This window comes from Callospermophilus lateralis, chromosome Y, assembly GCF_048772815.1.
Source record: "Callospermophilus lateralis isolate mCalLat2 chromosome Y, mCalLat2.hap1, whole genome shotgun sequence".
Lineage (NCBI taxonomy): Eukaryota > Metazoa > Chordata > Mammalia > Rodentia > Sciuridae > Callospermophilus > Callospermophilus lateralis.
The window spans coordinates 10,709,144-10,737,142 of NC_135326.1; the positions used below are offsets into that span (position 1 = coordinate 10,709,144).

General features: G+C 39.4%; 2 protein-coding genes across 5 annotated transcripts; both read left to right on the top strand.

Annotated features, from left to right (window-relative positions):
- Window positions 1-27,994, top strand: LOC143639746 (uncharacterized). Of its 4 annotated transcripts, none has more exons than XM_077107787.1 (5): window positions 1-136; window positions 12,415-12,541; window positions 12,715-12,775; window positions 13,424-16,084; window positions 26,308-27,994. In XM_077107787.1, the coding sequence occupies exons 1-4, from the start codon at window positions 134-136 to the stop codon at window positions 16,050-16,052; spliced, it is 2,820 nt and encodes a 939-aa protein (XP_076963902.1). In that variant the 5' UTR covers window positions 1-133; the 3' UTR covers window positions 16,053-16,084; window positions 26,308-27,994. The 4 variants fall into 4 exon arrangements, with proteins under 4 accessions (XP_076963902.1, XP_076963904.1, XP_076963901.1 ...); XM_077107789.1 differs by lacking the exon at window positions 26,308-27,994 and having other exon boundaries at window positions 13,424-15,972; window positions 16,055-17,185; XM_077107786.1 differs by lacking the exon at window positions 26,308-27,994 and having other exon boundaries at window positions 13,424-16,153.
- On the top strand, window positions 4,361-5,409 carry LOC143639761 (calmodulin-alpha). Its single transcript, XM_077107821.1, has one exon. The coding sequence runs from the start codon at window positions 4,447-4,449 to the stop codon at window positions 4,804-4,806; it is 360 nt and encodes a 119-aa protein (XP_076963936.1). The 5' UTR covers window positions 4,361-4,446; the 3' UTR covers window positions 4,807-5,409.
- Window positions 27,995-27,999: the final 5 nt, after the last annotated feature.

Here is a 27,999-nt window from a genome sequence, read left to right on the forward strand (position 1 = left end):
CCTCATCCTTCAAGCTGAGAGTTCTCTGCTCCGGGGACTCAGGTGACTCTGCGCTGCCTGTGTCCCCCCCCACCCCCATCTCGGGTGCCTGGAGGTTTCTCGAGAGGACGCCGGGTCACCACAGAAGACAAAAATGGTGAGTTTGCGACCAGGGCTGAAGGTACGCGTCACCACCTGCCTTGGGGCCTGGTGCCCGGGTGAGCTGGGGAGCGCTGCAGAGTCGTGGCCCTGTTCCTTGGTCTCGTGGGGTGAGCTGGGTTTTGGGTTTTTGAGGTGAGCTGCTGAGCGTGGCAGAGTCCCCGCTGGAAGGTGGCCCTGGGCCCTGTCCCCTGGTTCCCTGGGTTTAGAAGGGAGGCTCAGGTCCCTGGTGTCCCCTTTGCTCCCTACTGGTGGCCCGACTCACTCTTCCCAACGTGGAGGAAGCAGGGGCACAAATGCACCTTCCTTCTCCCAGGGCAGCTCCTCTGGAGGCTGCTGGAGGTTCCCCAAATTGCAGGCGCCTCCTGCCTTCTAAAACCCACCTTCCCCCCACCTCACAGCTCGGCCAGACTCTCGTTCTTCCCACTCGTCCAAATGGACACCGCCCCCTAGTTGTCACTTTTCATCTAGTGAAATATTGGAGAGAATAGTTCTTTTCTTTTAATTGGGGATCCAAACTCGGGGAGCTTTATGAGCCACATTCCCAGCCTCCACTTTTACTGAATTTTGAGATCTGCACCCACTTTGTGTGGAAGCTGGTCTCCAACCTGTGATCCTTCTGTTACCGCTGTTTACCAGTGACAAGTCCTTGCTTCCCCGAATGCTGAAGTATAACACCAGAGAAGCACGCTGAGGCAAGTGGAGACTGGAAAGTAGAGGTTTATTAAAGGACAGCAGAAAAAACTTCTCCCCGCAGGAAGAAGGGGATCCAATAGGTGGAATCCCTGTAAGGGGGAGGTCTTCCCTCTTCTATAGCTAGCGTCTTCTTTCTGCTTTCCCACACTTTGTTTCTCATTATGTTGCAGTGATAGAATGCAGGTGGGAAGGTCCAGAAGGTGGCAGATTGGTGGGTTGGAGGAGTAATCTGGGCAAGAAAGGCCTGGGGTGGCTTTTGGATTATGATTAACAGTTCCTTAGAATGGATTCCTGCCTTGGGGACATTAACATTTCAATTGCTGCTCTGGTTTCCAGGACTCCATTCTCTATAAGGGCCTCTGTTTTATTTATCTTACACATTATTAGACCCAATTTGTCTAACTACCTATCTGTAAATCTGGCTTCACTTCTGCTTTAGCCTCCAAAGTTCCTGGGATTACAGGGCTGTCTGGAGGGGGCAAAACTGTGACTTATGCAGTCAAGGGAGAAATAAAGAATGTCCACACACTTGTGCCCCTTTCAATGCTCTATTCACTCAAATTACTCAATACAGTTTAACTGTATAGGTTCTTAATCAAGAAAACAACAATCCTTAATGCTAGGCATTGCCACAGACATAATCAATTCACAGCAAACAATTCTAGGTTAATTAATTCACAGCAAACTTGATTCATTCTAAGCACTGGAAAACCCACTTAATCATGATAAGCTAATGACAGACATTCCCTCTGCATGGTAAGTTTAAAGGTCTTATATCTTAGGCTTTGAGTCCAGCAGATGCACACCCACTCAGACCTCAGACCTCCGTGACTAGGTCTGTAACCAAGGCAGTCTTTACCTGGTGTGGAGCAGAGGACCAGTTGAGGAGGGGGTCCTAGGAATGAGTCGCAGCTCTCACCAAGTTCCAGAGGAGGCAGTGAAGTTTGAGACTCAGGAAAGTTGCCAAGTGATGGGATGTCAGGTCCTCAGCAGGCTCTCCAGCTCAAGTGCATCCTTGAGTGTGCTGGCTGAATCCCTGTTTATTTGCTCTATCATTTATACTAAATTTGCGGGCTTTTGACCCCCCTTTCAATCCTTATCAGCTACCACCATATTTCTCAGTGACAACATTTACCCTGGGGTCAGAAACACCTAGTCCGGTGGTCTCCACCGTGGTCTTCTCCCTTTCCCTCTTATCGGGCAAGGAGAGCCTGGCAGAGGCTTCACTCTCTTTTTCAGGGTGAGGGGAAGAAACTTGTTTGAGGCCTTACTGGAGGGATCTGTGGATGTGCCTGGTGAAACTGCAGGTTTTTTAAAATGGAGTTGCTTAGGCTCAGGCCTAAGGCCATTCTAACAAGGCCTGTGCCAGTGTCCCTGGCAAGAATACTTTTGAAAGCATTTGTTTTCTATTTATGAATATTATACTTGAGGGGAAAGAATAATCACTTAACAGTTCCCTGTGTTTGGTCAAAATAAGTACTTTAAAAGGAAAAAGGCATTTGTACATAGAAGCTAGGAATATTGAATCTTGGGCTATGTACCCAACCCCCCCTCCCTACTTTGACATATATTATTTATTTACTTAAATTTGTTTTTATTAGTTATACATGGCATTATAATGTATTTTGACACAGCACACATAAATAGAGTGTCACAGCTTCTTTTTCTGGTTGTACTCCATGTGGATTCACACCAGTCCTGTAGTCATATGTGCACATAGGATAATAGTGTGTGATTCATTCTTCTGTTCTTCATCCCCAGTTCTTTAAATTTGATTTTCAGATGGGGTCTGGCTATGTTGCCCAGTCTGGCCTGTAAGTCCTCCCCGTCCTGCTTCAGTTTCTCAAGCTGTTGACATTAAAGGCACTGGCAATCCCAGCTATGGAAAATAGTTCATTTTGATCCAAATATTAATGAGCATACTCAGGAACATGAATTCAAGTGACCCTAAATGATGTATGTGTCCCACCCTGAAAGAAAAGGATTGAACCCAGGGGCACTTAATCACTGAGCCACAATCAGTCCTTTTTAGATTGTATTTTGAGACATTATCTCATCAAGTTTCTTATGGCTTCCCTAAGTTGCTGAGGGTGGCTTTGAATGTAGCAATCCTCCTACCTTAGCCTCTCAAGCTGCTGGGATTACAGTTGTGTGCCACTGTGCCTGGCCTACATGAACTTTTATAAAAGAAAGTTGTGTATCACTACATTAACCAAATGCATTGGTAGGAACATCAGATGAGTGGGTTACAGGGAAAATTTAAAAAAAGAAAAAAGAAATTTCTTCTGTCTGTAGTTATTACATTCTTACTTTGGTAGATGGTGGGGACTAGATGTCTGTTAAGGGTAATGATATATTCTGAGAAATTTAATAGTTTTGAGATTGTGTTCTTATACAGAAATTAAGATGATTGGCTATTAAATGGCTTAAGATAGCCCAAGATAATTTTTGCTCTCCATTCAGAACCCTGCCTTTTCACCCTCATGGTGGTCTAGTTAGCCAAAGTCAAGTACTCTGAAGGTTCTTTGATGTAGATGCAACTGTATAGAGAACTTGAGTTCACAGCTATAAAAATCTTGTGCTTCTCCTTATATCTTCCTTAGGTGTAGACACCATGTCAGATTTCTTGGACAGAGGTTCCCTTTGGTTACCTCACAAGGTCTCATGTCCTCAGCCACTGTCCTCTCCTGGAGCTGCCACAAGGTGCCCACAGGTTCCCTGTGCCCTGAAGGGTGAACAGAACTTCAGGCCCTGGGTCAGTTCCTCCTAGGGGGCAGCCTGAGGTGTGGGGTGCAGCCTCTCAGGGAAGCTGCTGGGGACCCTGGGCTGAGGAATCTCCTGGAACTGGCCTCATCTAGACAGCTACTTCCTTGGGACCTTGTTTTCCCCAAGCCCTGTTCCCATTCCTTGGAGACAGGTGGACAGTCAGCCTGTGGATGCTGGTGCTGCGGGGCCAGGTCAGCAGTGACTCCTGCCCTTTCAGTCTCTCACAGTGTGAAGGAGCCCAACCTCTCCCAGAGCATAAGGACCACCCACCCCAGTGCAGAGCTGTGCAAACCTGAAAAGCCTCATAGACTGGAGTCATGGTGCAGGTCCCGGGAAAGATGATCCTGGAGGATATTTCAGGAGGAAGACCAGGAGTGGGCATGTCACAGCTTCAGGGACCTTTTCTGCCTTTTGAGCCTGACACATGTGTGCTCCCTCAGCACCAAAGATCTCTGTGTATCACTTTGAAATGATGCGCTCACTTTTTTGAGGCCCAGGTTTATTTTTTAAGAGCCAAATGGGATGGACTAGTATTAAATAGGCAAGACAGAAGTGGATTTTTAAAAGTCTTGTTACATTTCCATTGTTAAAATTTTCCACCCACGTACACTGGTGCACACATGTGATCCTTGCTCTTCCAGAGATAGAGACATGAGGTTGCAAACTTGAGGACAGCCTTAGCAACTTAGCTAGCCCTTATATCTGGGGATGTGACTCATCAGTAAAGTTCCTCTGGGTTTAATCTCTGGTCCCAAACCAAAGAAAAAGAACAGAGCACAGTCCGAGTGGAGCGAGTGAGCCGAGTGGTTGTGTGGTCGTGTCTCGGAAACCGGTAGCGCTTGCAGCATGGCTGACCAACTGACTGAAGAGCAGATTGCAGAATTCAAAGAAGCTTTTTCACTATTTGACAAGGATGGTGATGGAACTATAACAACAAAGGAATTGGGAACTGTAATGAGGTCTCTTGGGCAGAATCCCACAGAAGCAGAGTTACAGGACATGATTAATGAAGTAGATGCTGATGGTAATGGCACAATTGACTTCCCTGAATTTCTGACAATGATGGCAAGAAAAATGAAAGACACAGACAGCGAAGAAGAAATTAGAGAAGCATTCCGTGTGTTTGATAAGGATGGCAATGGCTATATTAGTGCAGCAGAACTTCGCCATGTGATGACAAACCTTGGAGAGAAGTTAACAGATTAAGAGGTTGATGAAATGATCAGGGAAGCAGATATTGATGGTGATGGTCAAGTAAACTATGAAGAGTTTGTACAAATGATGACAGCAAAGTGAAGACATTGTACAGAATGTGTTAAATTTCTTGTACAAAATTGTTTATTTGCCTTTTCTTTGTTTGTAACTTATCTGTAAAAGGTTTCCCCCTACTGTCAAAAAAATATGTATGTATAGTAATTAGGACTTCATTCCTCCATGTTTTCTTCCCTTATCTTACTGTCATTGTCCTGATACCTTATTTTAGAAAATTGATCAAGTAACATGTTGCATGTGGCTTACTCTGGATATATCTAAGCCCTTCTGCACATTCAAACTTTAGATGGAGTTGGTCAAATGAGGGAACATCTGGGTTATGTCTTTTTTAAAAGTAGTTTTCTTTAGGACTTGTCAGCATGTTGTTGTTGAAGTGTGGAGTTGTAACTCTGCGTGGACTATGGACAGTCAACAATATGTACTTAAAAGTTGCACTATTGCAAAACGGGTGTATTATCCAGGTACTCGTACACTATTTTTTTGTACTGCTGGTCTTGTACCAGAAACATTTTCTTTTATTGTTACTTGCTTTTTAAACTTTGTTTAGCCACTTAAAGAAAATCTGCTTATGGCACAATTTGCCTCAAATCCATTCCAAGTTGTATATTTGTTTTCCAATAAAAAAATTACAATTTAAAAAAAAAAAAAAGAACAGAGCAGAAAAACAAACAAAGAAAAAAACACATCTAATTTACCTTTCGTTGCCCCTGAGTATGCATAGAAAATTGGTGAGATTTGATCTTGTCTTTTCAATGATTTCCAATTGAAATCCATGTCCTAGATTCCAGAATGCCACTTAAGATACAGAGAAACTCTGCCTACCATTATTGCTGCAGAAAATGAATCCATTTCTACAAAAATTGTGGTGGATAAATTTATGAATTTGATTTTATGTTAATTAGTAACAGTCATTGACAAGCTGTTGAATTTGACAGGAGTGACAGTTTGTTGTTGCTGTTGTTGTCTGGACTTGGCAGGTTCATGTTAGTTGTGTGGTTTTTGCTATCAGGAATGGAACCCAGAGGTGCTTAGCCACTGAGCCACATCCCTGGGCCCTTTTAGATTCTTACTTTTGAGTCAGGTTCTTGCTACATCACCTTGGGCCTCTGACCCCTTAACCGCTGGGGTTACAGGTGTACACCATCACACCCATCTTCATTGGAAGTTTTAAGGACAATTTTGGCAATACCTAAAATACCCAACTGTAATCATTTAATCACTGAATAACTTATCAGTGAAATAACAAATGACACCTGTTTTCTGAAAAGGAGAGAGATGTATGTCTAAGTAAGGGTGCTGATCCTCTCACAAGCACTCCCACCATGTCACCTGATTCCTGTTCCCTCCTAACTACCTCCTCCTAGGGCCACCCATATGGGAGCTGGCCCTCTAGCTTATGAAACTTGGTAGTAACATAAATGCTCTCTCTACTCTCTCTGTCCTGTACAATATTTTCACTGGTCTTAGATACAGTGTACTATTTTCATTTTAGATATAGTTTTTCCTAAGTTCACCCCAAAAAACACAATAATCCATAATCCATGCCCTGAATTTCACATAATTTACTGAAATGCTCTTTGTTTTTTTCAGAGTGTAGATCATGGGAAAGTTCAGTCTCCTTTGTAAGAAAGTGTGTTGTCTTTTCATTCATTTTGTTGCCTTCCGTTATGTATCTTTTGTATTATAATATTTTTTATCACTCATTACATATATTTTCAGGGTTTTTTTCTTTTTTAGTGTGTGTGTGTGTGTGTGTGTGTGTGTGTGTACAAGGACTGTTGGGGATTGAACCGAGGGCTATCACATTCTTACTACTGAGCTACTCTCCACCCCAAGAAAATTAGTATTGTAGATGTTGTTTACTTATTTGCTGAAGTATTGAGTGCTGGGATTGAAGCCAGGGACTTGCTCATGCTTATGTTGTCCTCAAAAATGAATTTCAACATGTAAACAGCATTTTGGAGGTGGGCAGGTGTTTTACTGGGGAATAAACCTACAGGCACTTGACCACTGAGCACATCTTCAGCCCTTCCTATTTATTTTGTACCTATTTATTTTTATTTTTATTTTGTATAGTTGCAGATGGGCAGAATACCTTATTTTGTTAATTTTTCTGTGGTGCTAAGGATCATACCCAGTGCCTCATACATGCTAGCAAGTGCTCTGCCACTCAGCTACAATACCAGTCCCCCCATTTATAGTTGATGAAGGCCAAGAATCACAAAATTTCTGGATGTTTTGCTAGATTGCTGAGAGAGCCTCCAACTTGCCGTTTCCCTGCCTTGACCTCCCTAGTGGCTAAAATTACAGGTGCACATCACCCCACGAGCAGTTGGAATGACTTTTGAAGGCTTATCATCCAATTTCTTTCCAGATGGAAATAGTATTGAAAATCAGTTTCCTTGCTTTTCTCTAAAGTTTTCAAATTTGTAAATATGACTTTTCCTCTTTGCTTTATTTTTTACATTATTATTTGTGAAAGGTATTCACTATGTAATATTGTTTCTTATGTTTATATTTGTTAAGGTTTATGGCTCTCATTCACTTCCTTATTCATTCACTTCCTTATTAAATCAATTTGGTTTTTCAGAGCAATTTTAGGCTTACATAGTTTGTTAGTCAGTGTTCTCTAGAGGAACAGCATCAAGAGGAAGTATGATTATAAAAGGGAACTTATTAGACTTGACCCAAAGCAGGATAGTCCACAGTGGCCATCTGCAGGGTGGAGAGCTTGAGAAGTAGCAGCTGCAGAGTCCAAGAGGCTGAAGCCTCAGAACAAGAGGGATCAATGGTGCTGCCCTAGTCCAGACCAAAGGTTCTAAAAATTCCCTGGAGAATCACTGGCAGAGTCCACTTTGGGAGAGTGAAGAAGGCAGAGTCTGATATCCTCAGGCCATTGCAGCAGAGAAGAAAGGGGCTTGCTCTGCTGCTGCTTCTCCTTCCTCCAACTTTTGTTTTCCCCAAGACACCAACCTATTGGATGGTGCTGCCTATACCTAAGGAGGATTTCCAGTTGGTTCGCTATCCCATATGCCAATCATTTGTAGACACACCCTCATGGACACACCCAGAGGCCTCATAATCACAGGTAATATGTGTAATGGCTCATTTGAATGCTGTTGACAATTCAAATGAGCCATTACATATAGTATCAAACACCCTTTCTCCACACTGTTCTCAATATTTTGCATTGATGTTGGATGCTTGTTAGTTACTGAATCAGTGTCCTACATTTTATTAAGAGAGTGGATGAAGCAACACCTTATCATCAGCTGAAATCCATCATTTATCTTGGGGTTCCTTCTCTGTGTGGAGTGTTTTGTGTGTCACGTACTCTACATAATAATGTAATACAGAAGAGTTTCAGTGCATCTATAATGTTGTCTTTTCCAGAATGTTCTTGACTTGGAATCTTACTGCACTTGGCCATTTCAAACTGGCTTCTCTCACTTACCAGTCTGTCTTTAAGGGTGCTGTGTCTTTCCAGGCTGCAGACCTCATTTTCTGGGTGATGTTCTTTGGTGTGGTTAAACTGCAGCTTGTCCATTCATCATTGAAAGGTGCATATTCCTTGCTTCTAGCTTTGGGCAGTTCTGGATATGGCTGCTGTAGTCACTGCTGAGAAGTTTTCTGTGCAGGTAATTTTCACCTCATTTGCATAGATACCTGGGAGTGTGGTGAATTAATAGTAGAGTGCACCATGTTTATTTTGTAATTGCGTAACTGTCTTCCAGAGACAGTGTTCTTCTCTCCATTCACATGAGCAAGGGAAGGGTTCTTGCTGATTAGTGTTTTCACTGTCTTTTGGAGCTTTTAGTGTTTGGCATTTCACCCCTCCAGTTGAGTATCTGGTGGCACCTCATTGTTCATTTTGAGGTTTCCTAATTATATGCAGGTGAACATCTTTTCACACATGTATTAACTGTGCCTATTTATTGAATGATTGTCTTTCCAAATCTTTTTCCCACTTCCAAGTTGGTTGTTCATTTTTTTACTGAGTATTCTTCAGGTATGTTGAATATCAACCCAGTGTCACTATGTGTTGTGACAACATTTTGTCCAGTTTTCTAGCATGTCTTCTCATTCTCTCAAAGTGCATCTTTTGAAAAACGCAAACTTTATTTTGATCAAGTTCTATTTACAAGTTTTTCACTCACAGTTCATGTGTTTGATGTTGCATATGAAGCTGTCATGCCAGCCCAGATTTCTCTGTAAGTACTTCTTTGTTATTTTAGTGAAGTTTGGAGTTTTGCATTAGGTACTACAATGTATAGGCAATTTTTTGGTGCCAACAAGTGAACCCTGGGCCTCCTATGTGCCAGGCAGGTGCTTTGTTAGAGCTGCAGCCCCAGCTGTGTGTCCTACTTTGAGACTGAGGCTCCACTGAGAGCTCTGTGACATTTGTGAAATGAGAATGTTTTCTTTCTCTACATGTTAATTCATGTCCAGTGCTTTGGCAACATTGTCCAAAAGAGTATATTTTTCATTGATTTTCTTTTGCTCTTTTGTCAAAGATCGGTGCAATATTTATATACTGTGCCAAATACCACTGTGTCTTGATGATTGTAGATTTTTAGTCGTTGTTAACCTCAGGTAGTGTTCATCCTGTGAACTGAGTGTTCATTACTGTGTTGGTTGTTCTGGATCTTTTGTTACTGAAAACATAACTTAAAATATTTTTATTGGGATTATATTGAATCCATAAATAATATTGGTAAGAATTGATGGTAACTGAGGCTTCCCATCTGTGAACATAAAAGTATCTCCAAATATTTTCCATGTCTCTGATATTTTTATTAGAAGTTAGCAGTTTTTGTCATACAGATTTTTGTTAGATTTATATATGAGTATTTCTCTTTTATTGGTTCTGTATAAGTGGTGTGTGTTTGGTTTTTTTTTCATTTTGGTGCTGGGTGTTGGACTCAGGGCTGCTCTACCATTGAGCTACATTCCCAAAACTTTTAATTTTTTTTGTTTAGAAACAGAGTCTTGCTAAATTGCCCTGGCTGGACTCAAACCTGGTATCATTCTGCCTCGGCCCCCTGATTGGCAAGGACCACAGGCATGGCCTCCATGCCCAGCTTCCTGCTGTCAATAGTATAATCATTGTCCTATTTATTAACATGACAACACTGATGTCACATCATTGTTTTTCATGATTCTTGAGTGAATTCCAGTAGCATAGAGGATCATGCTGTCTGTCTATGAAAACATTGTGTTTTTTTGAGCTTAAGTGTTTTTTCATTATTCTTGATTTTTTAAATTATTGATATAATCAATATTTATTATTTAGCTTTTTGTTGTGATGGATAATGTTAATTGGTTTTTAATTCTGAATCAGCCTTTCATGTGTGCTGTGTTCCTGGGCTCTGCAGAGGCTGATGTGAGTGGATCTGGGCCACTGGGCTTGACTTCCCACAGTATTATGCTGGTCCCTGGAAAATTTTAACTGAGTTTTAAATTTGGCATCTATCTTACAGAGCTGTAATAATTTCCTCTTGGCTGTGGTTATAATTCTTTTTATTTATTTTTGGATTCAGTAAATTATTGTTTGATGAGGAATTTTGCATTCATGTTCATGAGATTCTTTCATAGTTTTCTATTTAATACCTTTATTTATCTATTTAATTTTGATAATATGGTAAAATATGCCATATAAAGAATTAGAAGGGGGGCTGGGGTTCTGACTCAGTGGTCGAGAACTTGCCTAGCATGTGCAAGGTCCTGGGTTCAGTCCTCAGGACCACATAAATATATAGGATACAGCTATTGTGTTCAACTGCAACTATAAAAAATAAATATAAAAAGAAAGAATTAGGAAGTTTTTACTCAACTTCTGTTGTCTGGAAATAACAATAGAAAATTGGTGGCAGGTCTTAAGTGTCTCATGGAAGCCTGTTTGACATGTCTTGCTTCCTTTCTTTTTTTTTTTTTTTTTAGGGGGGTGGGTTAATTATATATTTTTTAAATTTTTGAAGTGTGTTTTAGACTTTCACAGTTAAATGTATAATAAATGATATTTTTCTGCAGAATAGTGGGATGAAATACCCTTTGCAACTTAGATTTCAGTTTCCCTAGACCATCATTGTGATCTGTCTCCAAGACACCTACTGTCACTCATTATTTTTCCATGCCATGAAGAACAGCCCACTAAAGGCTTTCTCTTGGGCTTCTAGTAGCCTCTGTTGATACTGTCCTGCTTCAAATATCAGTAAATACCATGTTGTTTTAAGGCCTTGAGCATGGTTCTTTGTGAGTGGCAGGGTTGTGTTCAGGTAGGTGGTCCTTTGGGCTGTTCCACACTGTGCAGAAATCATAGCTTGCTTAGAGACCCACATGGAGTGGCCTGTTTCACAAGCAGTCAGCATGGGATAGTTCAGGATTCTGGGCTGCAAACCTGCTGCTTTAACACATCCTGGAAGTGCTTGTGCCTGAGGATTCCTTGCACCAGCTGTGCTAGAGGAATGAGGAATCTCTTTCATGACAGACCACCATTGTACATGTGGCCTATCTTGATCAAAGTGTCCGTGAGCAGTACGGTGGTGTGTGTCTCATGACTGTACATGATCTGAGTGAGACATCTGCTATTCAGAAGAGTTTGAGAATCATTGGATATTCATGGTTGCCATGAGGTTTGGGAAAGGATTTTCCGCTGTCTGTTAAGAAAACTATTTTTCAAACCGATATAATTTTGTAAGGCTTTTGTTTGGACAGAGTTCTTTCTGAGACACATGCCATCTTTTGACACACCCCATTCTGCTTTGACATTAACGACCAAAAATTATTATATTGTTACATTTATTAATCATTGTGCTTGCTTACTAATTGAGTAAATTTGTTCTGGAGTAAAGCACCTGCAAACTTCTAGTTGTCCTCACTGTAATCACCCAAGTTGAGCTCAGTCCCCAGTGAACACATTGTGACAACCTGTGTGGAAGATTGTCTAACTGTTGTCTATGAGGGAAACTCTTTAGTGACTCCATAATCTGAGGGTGTGGGTTGGGGCTGATTCTAGGCACTTCTTTAAGAATGGAACAATTGACTTTCAGAAAGAAACAGGAGATCAGTAAATACCATGTTGTCTATATTAACTGTGTAGGCCCAGTGAGTCATGGTGGTTGGCAGGATCTCTCAAATGCTGAGTTTTGTGATCCCAGCAGTTTCCTACTCAGTCAGCTTTCTTTTCTAATGTTAAGTAATAAGGAGAGTGCTAATATTAGCTCTCTACTGCACCGGATGTAGGTAAGAAGGTGATAGAGATGCAATCAACAAATAAGATAAGGGTGACCTGGGAGCCCCTCTTACTTCCTGTAAACTCACCAAAGGAAGGGTGTACAACACTCTACTATTTACCTTGTGTGGGGCCCAAATCTAGTGTTGTAGTAGCTGTGAAGAATTAAATGCACTGAAGATTTCAATGACCAAATCGTGGAATTAATTGAGAGGCCAGGGAATCATGTGAACATCATGCATGTTGAGTATAGATTTCTCATGCTGTCAAATCTCTGCTGTCCTCCACTACACATTTGTGGGATATTTTAGATCTCAGTGACCTTTGAGGATGTGGCTGTGAACTTCATGCAGGAGGAGTGGGATTTGCTGGATGCTTCCCAGAAGAACCTTTACAGAGATGTGATGCTGGAAGTCCTCAGAAACCTGGCATCTATAGGTAATAATTTGTGTATTTACTTAATTAGATAATTTGTGTTTATTTTTTTTTAATTTATGTAGAACATGAAAAGACAATCAGTTGGTGAATTAATGTAGCATAAAATGCACCATGAATTTGGAAAAGCATTTCTAGCTCCTAGAAATTTATAATGTTTTGGTTTGGCATTTTAGGAAACAAATGTGATGAGAAGAACATTGAAAATCAGATCAAAAATTTTGGGAGCAATCTAAGGTAATTGCACTCACAAGAGGAATCCTTGAGGGAATCTGGGGATGTCATATAATTTTTAAAACCAATGCAAGAAATTTGCACAACTTTAAATGTATTTATTCTTCTAAGATTTTTTACCAGAAATATATACTTCACTGGGACTGGGGTTGTGGCTCAGTGGTAGAGAGCTTGCCTTGCATGCTTGAGGCACTGGGTTCTTTTCTGAGCACCACATTTAAATCAATAAAGTCTATTGTCAACTGAAATAAATTTATTTATTTTATATATATTTTATACACATATATATACATAAAGATATTAAGTCTATTCAAAGTGCTTGACATGCAAAAAGTATTATGAAATTGCATATGTGAATATAACTATTTAAATAATGACCATAGGCAACCTGTGTTGCAAAGCATTGTTTCCTCTCAATCTCTTTATTTTCTGGCAATTTGAACAAGTTTGAAAAATCTAGACTTTACCTCATGTTGGAAGTAACGTTAATCTAGGACCTTAAATAAATACAACATCATGAATTAATCAAGTATTAATAATGTGCTGGTCATGAGATACCAATTCTTAAGCAAAGAAAAATTTTAATAGAGTAAATTAATGTGACTGCATTATGTGTATCAAAGACTTCATATGCCCTTCATTCCTTCATAGGCAGATCACATCTCACTATGGACCCGAATGCTACAACCATGAAGAATGTGAAGAGAAGCCATGTGAATTGAAACAATACAGAAAATCTCTGGTTTCTCTCAAAAGTGTTCACACACAAATGTTAACACATACTGGAGATGGACCGTATGAAAGTACAGTATGTGGGAAAGTCATCAGTCAACAATGTGGAAAAGCCTACACTACTTTGTCTTACCTTCAGATACATGAACAAATATATACTGGCGAGAAGACCAATGAATGCCAACAATGTGGAAAAGTTTTCACTACTTCTTTATCCCTTGACAGACATGAACGAACGCATACTGGAGAGAAGCCCTATCAATGTCGTCAATGTGGAAAAGCCTACACTACTTCATCTTACCTTCAGATACATGAACAAATCCATGCTGGAGAGAAGCCCAATGAATGCCAACAATGTGGAAAAGTCTTCACTACTTCTTCTTCCCTTCACAGACATAAACGAACGCATACTGGAGAGAAGCCCTATGAATGTAAGCAGTGTGGCAAAGCTTTTGCTCAATCATCTAACCTTCACACGCATAAAAAAACTCATACGAAAAAGAAACCCTATGAATGTCAACAATGTGGGAAAGCCTGCCCTACTTTGTCTTACCTTCAGAGACATGAACAAATCCATACTGGAGAGAATCCTAATGAATGCCAACAATGTGGAAAAGTCTTCACTACTTCTTTTTCCCTTCACAGACATGAACGGATGCATACTGGAGAGAAGCCCTATGAATGTGAGCAGTGTGGCAAAACCTTCACTCGGTCCAATCGCCTTCACTCACATGAAAAAACTCATACTGGGGAGAAGCCCTATGAATGTCAACAATGTGGGAAAGCCTTCAGTACTTCTTACTACCTTCTGATACATGAGCGGACTCATACTGGGGAGAAGCCCTATGAATGTAAGCAGTGTGGCAAAGCCTTCACTAACTCCTCTATACTTCACAGACATGAAAGAACACATATGAAAAAGAAACCCTATCAATGTCAACAATGTGGGAAAGCCTTCACTACTTTGTCTTACCTTCAGATACATGAACAAATCCATACTGGAGAGAAGACCAATGAATGCCAACAATGTGGAAAGGTCTTCACTACTTCTTCTTCCCTTCACAGACATGAACAAACACATACTGGAGAGAAGCCCTATCAATGTCAACAATGTGGAAAAGCCTACAGTACTTCATCTTACCTTCAGATTCATGAACAAATCCATGCTGGAGAGAGGCCCAATGAATGCCAACAATGTGGAAGAGTCTTCACTACTTCTTTTTCCCTTCACAGACATGAATGGATGCATACTGGAGAGAAGCCCTATGAATGTAAGCAGTGTGGAAAAGCTTTTGCTCTATCATCTAGCCTTCACTCACATAAAAAAACTCACATGAAAAAGAAACCCTATGAATGTCAACAATGTGGAAAAGTCTTCGCTACTTCTTTTAACCTTCACAGACATGAACGAACGCATACTGGAGAGGAGCCCTATGAATGTCAGCAATGTGGCAAAGCCTTCACTAAGTTTTCTAAACTTCACAGACATGAACGGACGCATACTGGAGAGAAGCCCTATAAATGTCAGCAGTGTGGCAAAGCCTTCACTATGTCCTCTAAACTTCACAGACATGAAAAAACTCATACTGGGGAGAAGCCCTATGAATGTCAACAATGTGGGAAAGCCTTCAGTACTTCTTCCTACCTTCAGATACATGAGCGGACTCATAGTGGGGAGAAGCCCTATGGATGTAAGCAGTGTGGCAAAGCCTTCACTGACTCCTCTATACTTCACAGACATGAAAGAACACACACTAGAGAAAAACCCTATGAATGTCAACAATGTGGCAAAGCCTTCTCTGAGTCCTCTAAACTTCACAGACATGAAAGAACTCACACTAGACAGAAACCCTATGAATGTCAACAATGTGGCAAAGCCTGCACTACTTTGTCTTACCTTCAGAGAAATGAACAAATCCATACTGGAGGGAATCCCAATGAATGCCAACATTCTTCTGCCCTCAGCAGACATGAACAGACTCATAGTGGAGAAAAGCCCTATCAATGTCAACAATGTGGAAAAGTCTACAGTACTGCCTCTAACCTTCACATACATGAACAAACACATTCTGGAGTGAAGCCCTATGAGTGTAAGCAGTGTGGAAAAGCCTTTGCTAGATCTTCTCAGCTTCACAAACATGAACAAACTCATACTGGAGGTAAGCCCTATGAATGTAAACAGTGTGGCAAAGCCTTTGCTGAATCTTCTCACCTTCACAGACATGAACGAACTCATAGAGGAGAGAAGCCCTATGAATGTCAACAATGTGGAAAAGCCTTTGCTACATCCAGTCATCTTAAGAGTCATGGAAGAACACATACTGGAGAGAAGCCCTATGAATGTAAGCAGTGTGGCAAAGCCTTCGCTCAATCCCATCATCTCCACAGACATGAAAAAACGCATACTGGAGAGAAGCCTTATGAATATCAACAATGTGGAGAACCCCTTGACACTCACATACATGGAAGTATTCATGCAGAAGAGAAGCCTAATGAATACCAACAATGTGGAAAAGTCTTTTTCTTGCTTTTTCTTTCACAGACATGAAGGGACTCACACTCAAGAGAAACCCTATCAATGTAAGCAGTGTGGCAAAGCCTTCACTCAGTCCTCTCATCTTTGCTCACATGATCGAACTCATACTGGAGAGAAGCCCTATGAATGTCAACAATGGGGAAAAGCCTTTGATATGTCCCATCAGCTTCACTTACATGAACAAACTCATATTGCAAAGAAATTATACTGATGAAAACAATTGGCAAAGTCTTATGTAATTACTGTTCTTCTCATCAACATGTTGGAAGTTTACTGGAGAAAAATTCTTTACATGTGAAATGTGGTGGATCAATATTTCTTGTCCCCTTCAAACACACTGCTCACTCTGCTGAATATTGTACTGGGGATTGTACTGCAGATTTGGTCTGGTGGCACTCTACCAGTGAGACACATCCTCGTTCTTTTTTATATTTTTAATTTGGAGACAGAGACTTGCTGAGCTCCTAAAATGCTGAGGCTGGCCTCAAACTTGTGATCCTTCAGCCTAAGCCTCCCAAGTCTATGAGATTAAAGGCATACATCACCACATCTGGCTGAATAACTGTTTAAATGTGAAAAAATATGGCAAATCATTCCATTTTCCCTGTTGTCTTCAAAGCCATTTCCCTCACTGGAAAACAAACACTCTGAATGGGGACGATTTGCTATACTCAGCTTCATGTTCTAGACCTATTTTTCTTCTCTTTTATGAAAATTCTCATGGAGAGAAGCCCTATGAATGTGAAAAATGTGGGAAATCTTTTAACTTTTTCAGTTTCTTCTGAGTACTAGAAAGATTCTTTTGGAAAGATTCATGCCAAAATGAATAAATTCTATGCAAGTAAGAAATACCAAGGGTTCAGATGTTTTAGTTTTGTTCAGTTGTATTAAAAAAAAAATACTGTAGAAAATCCTATGGATAAGCAATGTTGGGCAGTACTTAATTTTGACAGTTTTATTCAAAGACATAAAAGGATTTACATCTGGGCTGGGGATGTGGCTCAAGTGGTAGTGCGCTTGCCTGGCATGCGTGCAGCCTGGGTTCGATCCTCAGCACCACATACAAAGATGTTGTGTCCGCCAAAAACTTAAAAATAAATAAATAAATAAATATTTTTAAAAATTTTTTGAAAAAGGATTTACATCTGGGAAAACCTGTCTGCTATTTATCCATTTATTTATTTATTTTGGATAAAGAAATTGCAGCAGAATGCATTACAATTGTTATTACACATGTATACCACAATTATTCATCTCTGTATATAAAGAATTTTGACACCCAATTCATGTCTTTATACATGTACTTTGTATAATAATGTCTTTCACATTCCATCATCCTTGCTAATCCTCTCTCCCCTCCTTTTCCCTCCCAGTCCTCTGCTCTATCTAGAATTCACCTAATCCTTCCATGCTCCCCCTATGTGACCCCTATGAGTCAGCCTCCTTATATCAGAGAAAACATTCAGCATTTGTTTTTTTGGGATTGGCTAATTCACTAAGCATTATCTTTTCCAATGCCATCTATTTACCTGCAGATGCCATGATTTTATTTTCTTTTTTATTGCTGATTAAAATTCCATTTTGTATATATGCCACTTCTTTTTAATCCATTCATCCACTGAAGGGCATCTAGGTTGACTCCACAGTTTAGCTCTCATGAATTGTGCTGCTGTAAACATTGATGTGGCTGTGTCCCTGTAGTATGGTGTTTTTAAGTTCTGTGTGTATAGTCTGAGGAGAGGGATTGCTGGGTCAAATGGTGGTTTCATTCCCAGATTTCCAAGGAATCTCCACACTGCTTTCCAAATTGGCTGCACCAATTTGCAGTCCCACCAGCAAGGTAAGAGGGTACCTTTTCCCCCGCATTCTCACCAACACTTATTGTTGTTTGTCTTCATAATAGCTGTCATTCTGACTGGAGTGAGGTGATAGGTTAGAGAAGTTTTGATTTGCATTTCTCTAATTGCTAGAGAGGATAAGCATATTTTCTTATACATGTTGATTGATTGTATATTATCTTCTGAGAAGTGTCTGTTCAGGTCCTTGGCCCATTTGTTTGGGTTATTTGTTTTTTTAGTGCTTAGTTTTTTGAGTTCTTTATATATAATAGAGATTAGTGCTCTGTCTGATGTGTGAGGGGTAAAAACTTTTTTCCAGGGTGTAGGCTTTCTGTTCACCTCACAGATTGTTTCTTTGGCTGAGAAGAAACTTTTTAGGTTGATTCCATCCCATTTATTGATTGTTGGTTTTAATTCTTGGGCTACAGACAGTTGGGGCCTAATTCCACATGATGAATATTACAGACTACTTTTTCTTCTATTAGATGCAGAGTCTCTGGTTTAATTCCTAGGTCCTTGGTCCATTTTGATTTGCCCTTTGTGCATGGTGAGACCTAGGGATTTCATTTTATGTTGTTGCTTATGGATTTCCAGTTTTCCTTGCACAATTTGTTGAAGATGCTTTTTTCTCCTATGCATGTTTTTGGCACCTTTGACTAATATAAGATAATTGTAATTGTCTGGGTTAGTGTCTGTGTCCTCTATTCTGTTCCATTGGTCTACCAGTCTGTTTTGGTGCCAACACCTTGCTGTTTTTGTTACTATTTCTCTGTAGTATAGTTTAAGATCTGGTATAGAGATGCCACCTACTTCAGTCTAAGGATTGTTTTAGCTATTCTGCATGTCTTATTTTTCCAGATGAATTTCATGATTGCTTTTTCTATTTGTATGAGGAATGCCTTGGGGATTTTGATGGGAATTGCATTATATCTGTATAATGCTTTTGGTAGTATTTTGATCATATTAATTCTGCCTATCCAAAAGCAAGTTAGATGTTTTCATCTTCTGAGGTCTTCTTTTATTTCTCTCTTTATGGTTCTGTAGTTTTCATTTATAGATCTTTTACTTATTTCATTAACTTGATTCTCAAGGTTTTTTTCTTTTTCTTTTTTTTTTTTTTTTAGGATATTTTGAATTGGATAGGTTTTCTCATTTCCTTCTCAGAGACTTTGTCACAGATATACAGAAATGCTTTTTATTTATGGGTGTTGATTTTATAACCTGCTACTTTGCTTAATTCATTTACTAGCTCTAGAAGTTTTCTGGTGGAGTTTTTTGGTTCTTCTAGATATAGAATCATATCATCATCAAATAGTGCTAATTTAAGTTCTTCTTTTCCTATACATATCCCTTTGATTCCTTTCATTTGTCTAATTGCTCTGGCCAGCATTTCAAGAACTATGTTGAATAGAAGTGGTGAAAGAGGGCAGCCCTGTCTTGTTCCAGTTTTTAGAGAAAATGCCTTCAATATTTCTCTGTTTAGAATGATGTTGTCCTGAGGCTTAGCATTGAAAGCCTTTACAATGTTGAGATATGTTATTGTTATCCCTAGTTGTTCTAGCGTCTTGAACATAAAGGGGTGCTGAATTTCGTCAAATGCTTTTTCTGCATCTATGGAGATGATCATATGATTCTTATCTTTGGGTCTATTGATGTGATAAATTACATGTATTGATTTGCATAAGTTGAAGCAACCTTGCATCTCTAGGATGAGTCAATCCCACTTAATCATGGTGTACAATCTTGGTAAGCTGTGTTTTCTATTTTATCACTTGATATTGGTCTGTTTCAATTGTGTATGTCTTCCTGATTCAATCTGGGCAGATTGTATGACTTAAGAAATTTGTTGATAACTTCAATGTCTTCTATTATCCTCTGTATTTCTGACATATCTGTTGTAATATTATCATTTTTATCACATATAATATTATCATTTTATTACACGGGTAATTTGATTTCCCCCTCTCTCTCATTCTCTTTGTTAGCATGGTTAAGGGTCTGTCAATTTTATTTATTTTTTTAAAGAACCAACTTTTTGTTCATATTATCAACTGTTTCTTTTGTTTCAATTTTATTGATTTCAGCTCTAATTTTAATTATTTTTTGCCTTCTACTGCTTTTGCTGCTGGTTTGTTCCTCTGTTTTTAGGGCTTTGAGACGTAGTGTGAGGTCATTTATTTGTGAATTTTTTTTTTCTTTGAAGGAATGAACTCCATGCAATGAATTTTCCTCTTAGTACTGCTTTCATAGTGTCTCAGATTTCCATCAGTTGTTTCTATGTTCTTATTTACCCCTAAGAAATTTTTAATCCCCTCCTTGATTCCTTCTGCAATGCATTGTTTATTCAGTAACCTATTGTTTAGTCTCCAGGTGATGGAAAAATTTTTACTTTTTATTTTGTTTTTGATTCCCAATTTTATGTAATTATGATCTGATGAAAAGTATGGTAGTGTCTCTACTTTTTTATATTTGCTAAGAGTTGATTTGTGGCATAGTAAATGGTCTATTTTAGAGAAGGATCCATGTGCTACTGAGAAGAAAGTGTTTCTGTTTGATGCAGGTTGAAATATTCTATATGTGTCAGTTAAGTCTAAATTATTAATTATGTTATTGAGTTTTATAGTTTTTTTATTCAACTTTTGTTTGGAAGATCTGTGCAGTGGTGAGAGAGGTGTGTTAAAGTTACCCAAGGTTATTGTGTTGTGGTCAGTTTGACTCTGGAACTTGAGAAGAGTTTTTTTGAACATAGCTGCACCATTGTTTGGGGCATATATATTTATGATTGTTACATCTTCTTGGTTTATGGTTCTCTTGAGCAGTAAGTAATGTCCATCTTTATCCCTTTTCATTCCCTTTGGCTTGAAGTCTCCTGTATTTGATATGAGTATGGAAAACCCTGATTACTTGTGCAGTCCATGTGAGTGGTATTGTTTTTCCCAACCTTTCACCTTCAGTCAGTGTATGTGTTTTTCTATCAGATGAGCCTCCTGGAGGCAGCATCTTGTTGGGCCTTCTTTTGTTTGTTTTTTTTTTAATCCAGTGTCCTAGCTTATGTTTTATGATTGGTGAGTTTAATCCATTAGCTTTCAGGGTAATTATTGAGACATGGTTTGTATTTCCAGCCATATTTTTTTATTTTTGTTATTTAACTTGACTTGATTTTCTTCTTTGATTAGTTTTTCCTTTGGGGTACTACTTTCCTCTTTTGATTTTCATTGTTGTTTTTCTTTTCCTCTTCATGGAATATTTTTTTAAGGATGTTTTGTAGTTCTGGTTTTCTAGCCATAAATTCTTTTTTACTTTTGTTTATGATGGAAGGATTTTATTTCATCTTGAAACCTAAAGCTTACCTTTGCTGGATTTAAGATTTTTGGTTGGCACCCATTTTCTTCCAGCTTGATAGATGTTGGTTGTTCCAGGATCTTCTAGCTTTTAGGGTCTGTGATGAAAAAAATCTGCCATTATCCCAACTGATTTTCCCCTATATATATTCGGATTCCTTTCTCTCGTGGCTTGTAAAATTCTCTCCATATCTTGTATGGTGAGCATTTTTATTATTATGTGCCTTGGTATGGATCTGTTTTGATTTTGTACATTTGGCATCCTGTAGCCTCTTCAATTTGGATTTCCAATTCCTTCTTCATCTTTTGAAAGTTTTCTGATATTATTTCATTGAATAGATCATTGATTCCTTTGGTTTGGTCCTCTATGCTTCCCTCTATCCCAATAACTCCTAAATTTGGCTTTTTATGCTATCCCATATTTCTTGAGTGTTCTGCTCCTGGTTCCTCACCATTTTCACTCTATGGTCTATGTTCCTTTCAAGATTATACATTTTATCTTCATTGTCTGATGTCCTATCTTCCCAGTAGTCTTCTCTGTCCGTGATGCTTTCATTTGAGCTTTGATTTTAGTTTATTATTTCTTTCATTTCAAGGATTTCTGTTTGTTTGTTGGTTTGTTTTAGAACCTCTGTCTCCCTGTTGAGGTGATCTTTTGCTTCTTGGATTTGTTTATGTAGCTCATTATCGAAGTGATCTTTTACTGCTTGTCTTTGCTCTCTTATATCTTCATGGAGTTCACAGGACATTTTAACCATGTATACCCTGAAATTTTTCTAGGTCCATTTTTCTGCTGTTGCTGACAATGATTCTAATGATGTGTTGTCTTGATTTCTTTGGGCACTTTGTTCCCTTGTCTTTTCATGTTACTTGTGTGTCTTCCTTTCCAGCTCTGTGGTTCTGAGGTGCTATTGTTTTTACCCTATAGATTTGTAGTGCTCTTGTAGGTTTGCAAGATCCCTCCTTTGTGGGGAAGGACAATGTTAACAGATCCCAATATCAATAATACATCACGTATGAACAATTTGTTGTTATGAAGACATTTACAGTTTAGTCTCAATGTCCAGAAATGTTGGATTCAATTATTATTTACAATATAATCAGTAGTTTTGTAAAAAGGTCTACTGTCTCTGGTGGTGGACAATGAACTGGGGATCTGGCAGGATGATATGTGGCTCAGAGGGAGTTCCCATCTGCCAGCCATGCTCACCATATATGGGGAGAAAGGTGATCCAAGATGGAGCCAGTCTGCTTCCAGCCCTGTGGTGTCCAGTGATGTGGGGGGAGCTGGGTGATGGCCTTGTGCTGTGTGTAGGTAGCAGCTGAGTGGCCTGTGTGGGAATGAGGTGCAGCCTGGAGTTCTGTAGAGAGGCTGAGAGGTATTTCTGCTGAACCGCTCAAGAGCTGCTTGTGCCTAGAGCTGTGGGATTTGGCCCTGGAGTCCAGAGTCTTACTCGAATGCTGAGGCTCTGAATTCTGCACTGGGCTTACAGCATGGTGATTTTTTCATGCTCTCTGAAATCCTGTATTCCGATGAGGTGAGACCTAGGCCACTGAACGACACAGGATGCTGCCTGTCTCTGGCCCACCATCTTGAATTTTCCCCCTTCTGCTCTTGACATGATATGGTACCCTTTCAACTGTCAAGGCCTCTTTAAACAGCAGGGAAGAACTCAAACTGGAGAAAATCCTTGTATGTAGAAATGTGGTATGACATTCCTTGTTTCATATCTAGTTAGACTTGTTCAGATTTGAGGGAATATTTTGCATTATTATTATTTATTATTATTATTATTATTATTATTATTTCAACCCAGAGGTGCTGAACCACTGAGACACATCCCAGTCTTTTTTTATTTTTATTTTTTATTTTTTTTCCAATTTTGAGACATGGTCTCACTTGGTTGCTTAGGTCCTAAGTGGCTGAGTCTGGCTTTGAACTTATGATCCTGCTGCCTCAGCCTGATGTAGTCTTCACTGCCTTCAGCAACCATGCTCTTTTGAGAAAACAATGTGGGAGTGTGAAAAGTGTATGTGCCTTCATTCTGGCTATTCACAGGTGATAAAAATGCACCCTAGAATGGATGTAAAGATGGCATCAAGGTGAAGATGTGAAAGCAAGGTTAAATCTCTGTTATTGTTAGATTCAACTTTTCTGTATTTTATTCTTTGCATCTGTAGCCAAATCTCACATATTATGACATAATCTTATATATACTGTGCATTTTTTTGTGTGCAATAATGTTAGTTGCATTACCTTTTAGTCGCAGCATCTTAATACTTTTTTAGAGTTTTTATCTCTCTCCTTCCATTAAGTACATTTTCTCTTATAGTGTCCATTTTTTTTAGTAAAGGCTTTATCAAATTTAAAATTCGGGTCTCATAATATGAAAACTTTTTTTATATTTTCTGTTTCCTCAAATATTGTATGACTTTTACATATGTTGTGATAAAATAAAAATTGAGAGAGGTTTTAGAGAAATAATTACCAGGGTCAGAGAATGGAGAAGAGAAAAGGAACATTACCATCATTATATCTGGAGTCTGTAAGCACTGAGCCCCATCCCTAGTCCTTTTTAATTTAATTTTTTGTTTGTTTATTTGTTTGTTTCATAGAGGATCTTGCTAAGTTCTTCTTAAGGGCCTCCATTTCTTGCTGAGGCTGGGTTGAAGCTTGTGATCCTCCTGTTATGGCCACTGGGATCACAGACATATGCTATCGTGCTCAGCTCCTGGGTGTTTCCTGAATCCCTCATGTAAATTGAAATGTGCCTTGTTTGTGTTGAGTTTCCAGGTGTCACCAGAATTACTTGCCAGAATTACTTCTTCATGTCTTTCTGTATGTTAACGTCCTTCAAGCTCTAAGATTCTAAAATGATGCTGATCATCATAAGAACATTAACTCACACCTTCCAAATTTTTATTAGTTCAGTTGAACTAAACTGGAGTTGACTTGGAAAAATGTATATTAGATAATTTATGCGAAAACAGGGGTGGAAGAACTAGTTCAATATTTAAGGAAACCAATTATTCATTTCTATGAAGAGCTCATGATATGATGAACTTCAGTTACTTTTCCCTTTCATGCACCAGGCACCAGAAAAGCACTTTAGCAGGGTCACAGAGGCTATCAGAAATGCCCTGGTGCTCAGGTGAGGGTTTTCCAGAGCAGCAAGTCACATGAAAAAACACCTGGGAGGGGTGAGTTGTGCCACCCACACATGCACACTCACACCCACGTGCACACATGTACAGGATCTAGTCACCCTTTTCTCTACATACCCTCCCTAGTGCGGTGCTTTCATCCTCACTGTGTCATGCAACTATTGATTTCTTTGATCTTTCTCACAATGTTGCTGCCCACTATTCCTTCTCAAAAATCAATTGCTATTTCCTGACTTCTCAATTTAGTCTTGTGTCATTCAGAAGTTTCAGACACATTGTGTGTTAGTTGAGGCCTCTCCACTCCAGCCTTGTGTACAGATTAGTGAAATATCTCTTCCTTCCACCTTTTCTCCCTTTGTTATTTCAGACATTACCCAGGAGGGCTCCACCACTGAGCTTCACCCTAACCCTCTTAATTGTTATTTTTTAAGAGAGTGAGGCTGGCCTTGAACTTGTGGTCACCCTGCCTCAGCCTCCCACAGCTGGGACCATAGGTGTGTGCCCTGCAGCTGATCTCTTTTTTTTTCCTTGATGCCTTCTTGGCCTGCTGATAACTCTGGGACCACCACTGTGTCACACATTTTTTTCTAAGTCTCATGTGTTGTGTTGTACGTAGGCACATTAAAGAGTATTATTAAATCTTGTAGTTTGTATGTATAGTTTGGAGAGGCACCTTCTCAAAATACACTTTGCCCTATTATTAATGGAGTTGCTTTCTATTTCTTTTCTTTTCCTGGTGCCAGGGACCCAATTCTGCCTTGCACATGCTATGCAGGCAGTCCAGCACTGAGCACTCCCCTAGCTCAGGTCTGGCTCTGAGCACTCCCCTAGCTCAGGTGGTGAGTTCGCTGCTGCTGTGTGTGTGGACCCACTACTGTCCACATCAGCAGATGCAGCTCTGCAGGTGTCTCCTCATGTTTGCAGCTTGTCCCCTTTCTTCTTCAACATCTTTTACAGCAGTGAATTTTAAATTCAACTTAGCTTTCCTCCCCATGATTAATACTTGAGTGGAGTAAGCCAGAGAACCCAGGCTTAATTTCTTTGTGTGTTTAGGGTACTGTCGTACATAGGTGACTGCATGATCAATATGATTCTGCAACATGCACACTCAGAATAATGACAAATGATATCCCATTTATGTATGATATATCAAAGTGCATAAATGCATTCTACAGTTTTGTGTAAGTGACTAAAAGAAAATAATTTTAAAATAAAACAAAACAAATCCAGGTGTGATGGCTCATGCCTGTCATTCCACTGGCTCAGGAGGCTGAGACTGGAGGACTGTGGGTTCAAAGCCAGCCTCAGGGTAGTGAGACAGTAAACAACTCAGTGAGACCCAGTGTCTAATAAAGTACAAAGTAGGGCTGTGGATGTGGCTCACTGGTTGAGGGCCCCTGAGTTCAATTCACAGGAACACTCCCTCCTTCAAAAAAAGAAAAGAAAAAAAAACTAAAAAGGAATAGGGGTGTGAAACCATCTTTTTGGGCACAGTGTCACACAGCTATAATTCCAGTGGCCAAGCAGGCTGAGGGAGAGGGATCACAAACAGACTGCCTCAACTTACTGAGGCCCTAAGGAACTTAGCAAGATCTGTGTCAAAATTAAAAAGCAAAAGATTTCCTCTACATTTGCATTGCTCTCATCTTCCTAATGGCTCTAATTGACAACCTGTCCATGATCCTTCTCACCCTCCTGAATGTCCACCTCCACACAGCTCTCTATTTCCTGGTGTGTTGGCTGTCCCTCACTGATCTGCATGACATCCCTTTATGTTTGCATTCATTGGAATCCCTTTTTTCTGTGGTAAGTACTTCTTACTCTCTGCTTTATGCCCTAGGGCAGGGAAGAAGGCCTTCTCCCTCTGCAGCACCACCTCACTGTGGTGACCTTCCACTCAGCACCCTTTGCTCTCACCCACAGCCATGATCCTTCTGGTCTTCAGCAGGGAACAAGGTTCTGCCTGTCTTCCACACCACCCTCACCCAATGCTCAACTCCATCTTCTATAACCTGAGGAACAAGGAGACGTTGAGGTCCTGAGCAGATGGACTCAGAAAGTCTGTTCTGTGAGATATAGATAAAAGGTCTGCCCCTTTCCCCAGGACTTAGCTGCAAGTCCTTAAGCACTGTGTAGGAACTGAAATATTATTTTATACCAAGAGTGTGGAAACTTGAAACCATCTACAATATAAATAAACTGCTCAGGTCTGTACAAAATTGTCTTATGAATGTGTGCAATTTAAATAGGATTTTAGCATCCTGCTTCCCTGTGAACCAGAGACAGGACCACACCAGGACCCCACTGTGAGGCATCCCTCATCCGAGCAGAGAGGTGCCCTGACTGGGGCTCCCTATTCACCCATTGGTGGCTCCACAGTTCAACATCAGACACATATAGGCTTGAGGCTGCCACGCCCACAAAACTGGGATCTCACAGCTTCAATCAAGGGATGACAATAAGGACCTGGTAAGAAGGTCTCCAAGGTCCCTATGGGCCTTACTACACCTGTGTCTCCTCTTTACTATTATTTTTTCCACAGAATATCTTTATATCTTAGAATATTATTCTTTAAATAGGTGTCTCTTAATTGTGTTTTCAAAATTATGGTTAAAATTACTTTCCAGTGTAGGGAACAGTATAGAAATCTTACAATGTTTAATGGACTATAGGTCCAGTTACAGAATGTATATAATACAAATGAGTTTCTAACAATGTTTATAAGTTTTGTTGCTCAAAATTAAGATATGGCTTTAATGTGGAGAACATTTTGAATAAGACGTTTTCCCAAATCCCACAAACATCCAATGAACAGAAATGATATGCAAGAATCAGCACCAATCATTGCAATTACTGATATATTTAAATCAATCAAATTTACTCTCCAATTAGAAGTGTCAAAATTGGAATGTAAGTCAGCATTTTAAAACACTTATTGTTTGATCAAGGTTGTATTAATTTGATTCATTATAAATTGATCCTTGATCAAACAGCACAAATTGGAGGTATAAGCTTAATATTTTAATAAGTTCTTTCATGTCAGAATGTGCAGAAAAAGCTTACATCAGCATAATAAAATCAGGGAAATAGGCTAAAATATCCTAGAATTGATTGTTCAAATATACATAGTCCAGTTATACATAAATCTCTTTCTCAATTGTTTTGACCTTTCCATGTAATCTGTCTAGATAATTAACATTTTCATCATGAAAATTTAGAACATAAAGACCTTTTGATTTATCTGAAGATGATTTCTTTCTTCTTAGGACCTCCTAGTAGAGATCCTTTTATTTCTGTCACTTAGGACTAGATAATCATACTAGTAAACGTGTGTGTTTTCTCTCTGTAGAAACATCTTCGTTTTTCTTCTATAGAAATCTTTCTTTTTGTTTTACTTTGGGACAATTTTTCTAAATCTTAGCATCTAAACAAATTACTTATTGTACCTTGATAAGAAGTGTGTCAGTGAAAATATAGTTAAAGCTGTTGGACATTTCTGTTGACAGAATCATATCTATTTATCATCTTATAAAACTTGGTACAGTAATTTGATAATTAGAGATTGCTTGATGGTTGTATATCTCTTGAAATAGATACTTTATAATAAAATACATT